This window comes from Pipistrellus hanaki (genome assembly GCF_964339955.1).
Source record: "Pipistrellus hanaki genome assembly, chromosome: 8".
NCBI lineage: Eukaryota > Metazoa > Chordata > Mammalia > Chiroptera > Vespertilionidae > Pipistrellus > Pipistrellus hanaki.
In genome coordinates, this window is record NC_140510.1 from 86880517 (window position 1) to 86889226 (window position 8710).

At 50.5% G+C, this 8710-nt stretch overlaps 1 protein-coding gene across 1 annotated transcript in view; it reads right to left on the minus strand.

Annotated features, from left to right (window-relative positions):
• Window positions 1-592, minus strand: part of ZNF804A (zinc finger protein 804A) — a 69296-nt gene extending 68704 nt beyond the window's left edge. The window contains exon 1 of the mRNA XM_084892195.1: window positions 421-592. Within this exon, the coding sequence (XP_084748321.1) occupies window positions 421-531 (111 nt within the window). The 5' untranslated portion in view covers window positions 532-592. The remainder of the gene's footprint in view (window positions 1-420) is intronic.
• Window positions 593-8710: the final 8118 nt, after the last annotated feature.

Sequence of the window (8710 nt, forward strand, 5' to 3'; positions counted from 1 at the left end):
GATTTTTTTATTTTTTATTTTTATTTTTCTTCCTTAAAAGGAGTCCTGCGGACACAGTTTGCTTCCGATCAGGAGACACGGGTCATCTCAGCTCAGCGCTATGCGGTCCGGAGCGCGGCCAGCTGGGGTCAGCCCAGCCCGGTCCCGGCTGCCCGCTCCCGGCGCCTGCAATCCCACACAATCCCACACAATCTCACCCCTAATTCCCCCCAATCCCACCCCAATTACCCCCCAATTCTCCCCAATCCCAGCCCAGTCCCCACCGCGCGCGGACACACACCACGCGTTAGGAGCCCGTGGGATCGCCTTCACAGCCTCCCGGGACCCACCGGCACCTGCCCTGTGGGCCGGAGGCGGGAGGGAGAGAGAGAGAGAGAGAGAGAGAGAGAGAGAGAGAGAGAGAGAACACCAAAGCCTCACCAGAGTCCGGCCCCCCGTCCTGCTCAGCGGGCCCCGGAAGACCCCCTTGATGTTGCGAAAGTGCCCGTTGCTGAGCCGCGTGGAGCTGATGACGATGTAGTAGCACTCCATGGGCGGCCGCCGCCGGGCGGACTGGGCCGGCCGGGGCCGGGGCCGGGGCCGGGGCTGGAGCCGCAGCCGCCGCCGCCGCCGCCGCCGCTGGAGCCGCGCCTGAGCCTCAGCCAAAGCGGAGCCGCAGCTGCAGCAGGAGCCTCAGCCACAGCCGGGCTGGGGACGGGGAGGCGCCGGGAGGGGCACCGCCTCCCCGCGCCCCGCGCCTCCTCGGGACCGGCTCCTGCTCCGGGGCCCTGCGCGCCCGGCCGCCCCCGCCCGCCCCGCGCTCCGCCGCGGCTTCCCGGGAGCGGCGGGCGGGAGGCGGTTATGTGCGGGGAGCCCGGACCAGGAGCCAATGGCAGGAGCCGGGCCGAGCGGAGGCGGAGGCGTCCGTCACGCCCCCATCTCCCCGGCCTCCCCGCCCCGGCCTCCCCGTCCCCCAGGCCTCCCCGTCCCCCCCCCCCCCCCCCCGCCTCCCCGGCCTCCCCGCCCCCCGGCCTCCCCCCCCCCCGGCCTCCCCGCCCTCCCCCCGGCCTCCCCGCCCCCCCCCCGGCCTCCCCGCCCTCCCCCCGGCCTCCCCTCCCCCCCCCCGGCCTCCCCTCCCCCCCGGCCTCCCCTCCCCCCCGGCCTCCCCTCCCCCCCGGCCTCCCCTCCCCCCCGGCCTCCCCTCCCCCCCCCCCGGCCTCTCTTCCCCCCCCCCCCCCCGGCCTCTCTTTTCCCCCCTCTCCGGCCTCCCCTCCCCTCCGCCTCCCCGCCCCGCGCCGGGCAGACGCGGGAGGAGCGCGGGGCGCAGAGGGTCCCACTGGCCTCCGGGGAGGGGCCGGGCCGCCCAGAGGGGGACCCCCGGTGGGGCAGGGACGTGCACAGACGGGAGGGGGTCCCCCGTGCGGCGGGGACAGGCAGAGGGAGGTCGGGCCGCAGTCGGGGGCGGGGAGGGGGAAATAGATGAACAATCCGGCGCCGGGCCGCCTGCCCTCCGCCACGCAGGTGCCGAGCCCCCCTCTCCGGCGGCGGCTCCCCCGTGGCCTTCCTGGCTGTACGGCTGGTTTGTGTGCCTGTTTTAATGCGTTTCTGTGTTTTTTCAGTGGGAGGCTGGGTCCTGCCCGGAATATCCCGGAGAGAAAACGCCCCCCCACCCCACCCGGTCCCGGCGCGGGCCCCAGGCTCCGTGGATGGGGACTGGGAAGGGGTCCTGGCGATGCCGGCGGGTGGAGGATGAGGACGCGGCCCTGGTTTGTGGGCTCCGCCACCCAGGGGCGCCCGCACCCACCTTCCCCAGAACCGGTGCCCTGAGCGCCGGAGCGGAGGGAGCGGCGGGGGCGCGGGGCTGCGGTGGGGCCCCGCTCTCCTCCCGCCGCGGACGGAGAGGGCACGGCGGCGCCCGGCGACCTGCGGGCCCGGCGGGAGCTCAGCCGCCTCCCGGGGGGGAACGGAGCTCAGCAGCCTCCCGGAGGGGAATGGGAACGGGGTCTGGTCCTCGCCTGCTGTTCTGGGGCTGAGACCACAGCCCTGGCCCTCACCCGCTGGTCGGCAAGTCTCCGTCCTCCGGGAGCGGGTGCGCCCCCAGGTGCGGACACAGGGCTCGGCGGCAGAGAGATCCACCTGGGAGGGGGCCTCGGGGTTTGCTGGAGGCTTTCTCCTGGGAGGATTTAATGGCTAAAAGCAGAGTCTACACCTTCCCATGCGTCCCGCTCAGAGCAAACTGCACTTGGATAGAATTTATCTCTTCCACGTGGGTCATCCACAGGGTCCCTTATACAAGACTGTACACAGCAGCGACTCTGAAAACCTAAATATGGTCCTCAAACCGATCTGCCGATTCGATTTGACTCCTTTTAAAAAACATATTTGTATTGATTTTAGAGAGGAAGGGAGAGAGAGAAAAACATCAGAGATGAGAGAAGCATGAATCTGCAGCCTCCTGCACGCCCCCTGCCGGGGATGGAGCCTGCAACCTGGGCCTGTGTCCTGATGGGACTCAAACCTTGACCTCCTGGTTCCTAAATGCTCGCTCAACCACTGAGCCGCACCAGCTGTGCTGATGTTACTCTTTGAAAGAAGAGAATGGGAGACAGAGGTATTATGAGAGAGAGAATCTTGTGTGTGGACCTCATAATCCTCTAAGGTAGGTGTTGGGGAGAGAGGTGGTAGTGTTTTTTTTTTGCAATATTTTTCTCTAAAGATACTTCTGGAAAAATGTTCAGATATTTATCCACATGGAAAAGCTCACGTTCTGGCTCATGAACCAGGACCCCAATCCCATGACGTGTCCCATGGAACAGTGCCACCCACATGGAAAGTGCTGGCGAAGTTTATGCGTCACATGCCTTATGGCACAAATGCCATAAAAATAAGCGTCAGGGGAATGTCTGTCCGTTCTCTGAAAAAAGTCACAGTTCTGGTAGAACAGTCTACCTTTGCTACGTGCATGCTGATGATCCCGAGGAACCAGGGAAGCTAGGTGGTCAGGCACGGGGACCCCGGGGGGAGAGGAACTAAAACCCGGGACCCAACGAGGTAGAGTTACTCAAGCACCCCAACTGAGCGGGAAGGCAGGGCACCCGCCAGAGGCATGAACTTGAAAATGTACAATATTGCTAACACAAGCAGCTTGCTAACAGCCAATCACAAGGCAGGGAGGCATGTAAACCAATCGCAAGGAAGTTGCTAACGCAGAATTATTTGAAAAGACCAATCAGGAGCTAGCAAGGCTGTATGCACCCTCCCACAGCCCCACCCCCACCCCCAGATTACAAAGCAGGGCTCCTCCGTCTCTCTCCCTTGGGCTGGAGGTCAGACACTGTTCCCTGAGCCGGGCGAACGGCCACGGGGCCTCCCCACGCGGACTCATCACAAGCTTCCGTGCCCTTGAGTGCTGAGCAGCACCTGATGCTACATGGACACCCCCACAGTGGTCGGCAAACTCATCAGTCCACAGAGCCAAATACCAACAAGACAACGATGGACGTTTCTTTGGAGAGCCACATTGTTTAAACTTAAACTTCTTCTAACGCCACTTCAACATAGACCCGCCCAGGCCGTGGTGTTTTGTGGAAGAGCCACACTCAAGGGGCCAAAGAGCAGCATGTGGCTCGAGAGCCGCGGTTTGCCGACCACGGCCCCAACATCTTTTCCAGGACCAGCTTCTCCCAACAAACTTCCTCCGTGAACCCCTCCTTTCCCCCGGGAACCCCTTCTCCGTTTGGTGAGACGAGGTGCTCACACACACCTGTGGCTGAGCGGGGGCCTGGTTTCTGCCAAGCACCGTCACCTGTTGTGTAAATGAAAATCGCACATTTGATGTTTTGTCTGCTGTATCTCCATTTGTTTTCTATTGGGTCGGCAGCTAAGTAATTGCGGATTTTTTAAAGAAAATCAAAGACAATTTTTTCATGGAACTAAATAACTTTATTCTGTAATGTATTGCCCATTTTGATCAATGACCTTTTGCCATCTTTCAGGCAGCATCATAATCCCACGTTCAAAAAACTTCTGGTTTTTATTAGCAAAAAACTGCATCAGGTACGATTTGACATCATCATCATTATTGAAATTTTTACCATTCAAGGAGTTTTGTAAAGATCGAAACAAAAAGTAATCAGATGATGCAAGGTCAGGACTATATGGTGGATGTGGCAAAACATCCCAACCAAGCTCCATTAATTTTTGCCGAGTGACCAAAGATGTGTGTGGCCTTGCATTGTCATGATGGAATACAACACCTTTTCGATTTGTCAATTCGGGCCGCTTTTCTTCAACTGCATTGTTTAATTTCGTTAGTTGTTCAATGTAGACATCAGAATTGATCGTTCGGTTGGGTGGTAAGAGTTCAAAGTAGACAATTCCTTTGTAATCCCACCAAACTGATAACAAAACCTTCTTTTGATGAATATCAGCTTTTGATGTTGTTTGAGTTGGTTCACCTGGCCTGCTCCACGATCTTTTCCGCTTGATATTGTTGTAAACAACCCATTTTTCATCGCCAGTTATCAGTCGTTTTAAAAATGGATCATTTTCATTACGTTTCTTTAGCAAATCGCAGCTGCTAATGCATTGCGTTAACTGTGATTCTTTCAGTTCGTGAGGAACCCATGTATCGAGTTTTTGAACATAGCCAAGTTGTTTTAAGTGATTTTCAATGCATGTATGTGATACATGAAGCTTCTCTGCAATCTCACGTGTTGTACTGTGACAGTCCAAATTGATTATTGCTTTGATTAGGGCGTCATCAACTTCAACTGGACGACCAGAGAGTTTTTCATCTTTGAGTGAAAAATCTCCAGAACAAAATTTGGCAAACCAATTTTGACACTGCCGTTCTTTTAAGGCTTCGTCACCATAAACAGCACATAACTTTTTATGAGCTTGCGATGCGTTTTTCCCTTTGCGGAAATAAAAAAGCAAAATATGACGAAAATGTTCCTTTTGATTTTCCATTTTTCAACGAACGCCAAACGAAAACTACAAAACAGATCAAAAAACTTTTTTTACTGATTAACAGCTGAATAGCCAACTATCAAATAACAAAATGTGTTTTACATTTGTACTACGTCTGCAAACCTAAAAATTCAACTGAAGCCATATATGTGTGAAACCCGCAATTACTTAGTTGCCGACCCAATATTTCTGTTTGTTTTTTGTTTACATCAGAGCTGAAAGCATACGAGTTTCTATAACTAGTTTGATGTTGGTATGTTTAAGTAAACACCACAAATGAACCTAACCAGTGCAGGGAGTCTGGAGAAGAGATTCAGATCTGAGGAACAGCAGTCCCTGCCAGTCGTGGGATACACACTGAATAAGCATTATTAGCCTCGTCGGCTTCAGGGTTTGTTACTGTGTAATTTGAAAAGAGATGGTCACTTTTTAAGGTAATTATTAACTAATACCTACGAGCAGGTCTACCCTCCATATTTCTCCTTCTGTATTTCAATTCTGCTGAGTTTACTTTTATTATTATTATTTTTTAATCCTCGCTGAGGATATTTTTTCATTGATTTTTAGAGAGAGAGGAAGAGAGAGGGAAAGACAGACACATCGATGTGAGAGAAACATATCAAATGGCCGCCTCCTGGGGAGCCCCAACCAGGGCTGGGCCGGGGAGGAGCCTGCCACTGAGGTCCATGCCCTTGATCGGAATTGACCCTGGACCCTTCGTTCCACAGGCTGATGCCCTATCCACTGAGCAAAACTGGCCAGGACAATTCTGCTGAGTTTAAATGGAGGAGGGGTGGGGTGGGGAAGGAAGTTCCAAACAAAGACTGTACTTTATAAATAACTAATATCTCATCAGTTATAAGGTTGACCCTTTTTATCTCCACTATTAAAAACCCACACTGCTAGTGAACTGTAAGAAGCCACTGATTACACAACATCTTAATTATAGAGACATAAAAACAGGAAGATACAGGCCTAGATGTGGGCAGACCCCGCCACAATCCACAATGTGCGAGGAGCCACGGTAAGACGCGTCCAGCAGAAGCAGCGTGGAAACCTGGGAAAACGATGGCACACCCCTCCCTCCGGTCATTTCGCCTCTGAAGGAACGGGAATAAGCGGACACCATCCATGTGCCTTCAGGCCTGAATGACTCCAAGGCTCTGGCAACTTCCCCAAACGGACAGTGGTCAGGCCTGGTCGAATAGAAACCCAGTTTATTTTCTCTCAAGGATGTGTGCCTTGAATCGATGGTGAAAATGCAGAAATGTGGAATTTAATGCAAATGTAAGAAGGGCCAGTGAGACATCTCACACTGTTGCTTGGGTTCAGCCCTAAGAAGAGAATTAAACAGTTTGTGCTCTGAAGTTCTTTAACAAGTTAGTTTTGAAAAAAATGGAAAGTTACCTACTGACCAATACAACCTGTTTATTCGATACTGGGTTTGTATCTTTTTTATCTCCTTACTTTTCAATTCTATTAAGTAGCATTGGGAGAGCTGCCAGAACACTGCTGATTTAAGAGCCAAAGCTACATTTCTGATATGTTGCCAAAGAAATTAATGTAATTGGACACTATCTACCTCATTTACCAAAAGAAATAAAGTGAAGATATATTATTATAAGTCAAGAGAAGAGATGAACTATTATTACATTCCTCCGTTTTATAGTTCTTTTGGAAAGCAATCTGGCAACATCCATTAACATAAAAACTGCATATAACTGTTGAGCTAGCCTGGGATTCTCTAAATAGATTAAAAGGATATTCATGAGAATACTTAATGCTGTCCTGTGTAACTGTTCACAGTTAAAGAAACAGAAATAAAAAAAGAAATATATTTTACCTCAAGAAAATTATCATCAATAAAGAAATGGTTACATAAGTTGCTACATATTCCACAGGCTTTGCATCCAATAAAATAAGGAAGTGTACCTATACCCATTTATTGGGTAGGATTGACTAGTTATTTTATTGTATAAGAAATGCACTGGACAAACCAAAGAAGAATACAAATTGGATCTGGTTTTGTGTAAAAAATACGAATATGTATATCTATTGGTAAAAGAACAAGCAGGCATGAGTACAGGTAAGGGTCTATGTAGTTTGTAACATGCCTTAATGTCAGGGGTAAGGGAGAAGAAAAAAAATGAATAAAGAAGGAAAAAGCTAGGGAGATGGGAAAAGTGACCAGGCCAGCAGAAGAGGGAAGTTGGGGGCAACCAGGCTGGCAGGGGAGCAGTTAGGCATCGATCAGACTGACGTGGGAGTGGTTAGGGGGCAATCAGGCTGGCAGGGGAGTGGTTAGAGGGCAATCAGGCTAGCAGGCAGAGGCTGTTAGGGGCACTCAGGAAGGCAGGCAGGCAAGCAGTTGGGATCCCGCAGTCCTGGATTGTGAGAGGGATGTCCGACTGCCCGTTTAGGCCCGATCCCAGTACAGGCAGTTGGACATCCCTCGAGGAGTCCCAGATTGGAGAGGGTGCAGGCTGGGCTGAGGGACACCATCACCCCCTCACCCCCTGTGCACAAATTTTGTGCACTGGGCCTCTAGTTTTATATATAATCTAATTGCTGTTACACAATTCAGGACATATAACCTACCATATAGGGAAGAAGTAATTTACCTGCCATCATTAGGGACTTATGTGTTCTAGTTTAGTGAGGTTTCAATATTTTTAAAAATTTAAAAACTCATTAATTTTAACCATGTTACATACTTCACTGACTTAGAAAACAGAGTATTCTAATAAAATTTGCTAGGTGAATCGCTTTAGAGTCATCATTATGAGTAACAATTGCTGTTCTCTATTACAATGGCTAGCCAGGGCGGCTCTGTCAGGACTTCATGGTGAATTGCTCTGTAATACATGCAGTTTATTGGAAGGCTGAAAAACGTATTTTTGAGGTGAGATCAAACCACATTTTGTTTGGTGCACAGTTTTTGTATATGTATATACACTAGTGTCTCTGAATCATTCTAGATGTAACCATTAGTATACACTGAGAGGCCAGATTATGATGATCTCTAAACACATAATAATCTGGCCACTCAGTGTGTGTGTGTGTGTGTGTGTGTGTGTGTGTATTAGTGCATGAATTCGTGCATGGGTGGGGTCCAGCCAGCCTGGCCAGGGGGAGGGGACATGGGCAGTTGGCCGGCCTGCCTGCTGATTGAACTCCTGGTTGAGTTCACAGGTAGCTCACCAATTGCTCCAGGCACATGCTTTTTCTAGCTGGGCCTCAGGGGAGAATTTTAGTCACAAAAGAAACTCACATTCCAAAGTGCCTACATCATCAGCAAATCCCCCAATAATCCCTCTACTGATATATCACAATTCTATTAAAAGAATGCCCATGCAAAATTTAAAATTAAGTATGGATATTGTAACTTCTGGATATAATACATTGAAATTAAAAGGTATTTTAAGTTAATATGCATGATTAATCTATATTTAAAAAATAACTTAAACATGTATAGACAATTAAAATGTATTTTCTAGACTGAAAATCTATAGTGCACTTTAGGCAACATTTTAGTTCCTTTTTAATTAAAACCCTCCAGGTTTTAACTGTAATTTTCCTCTCAACTTCTTTTTTTATTGACTGTGTTTAAAAGTTCACACTTTTAAAAAATATATTTTTATTGATTTCAGAGAAGAAGGGAGGGGGAGAGAGAGAAACATCAGTGATGAGAGAGAATCATTGATGGGCTGCCTCCTACACTCCCCACATGGAGATCGAGGCCATAATCCGGGCATGTGTT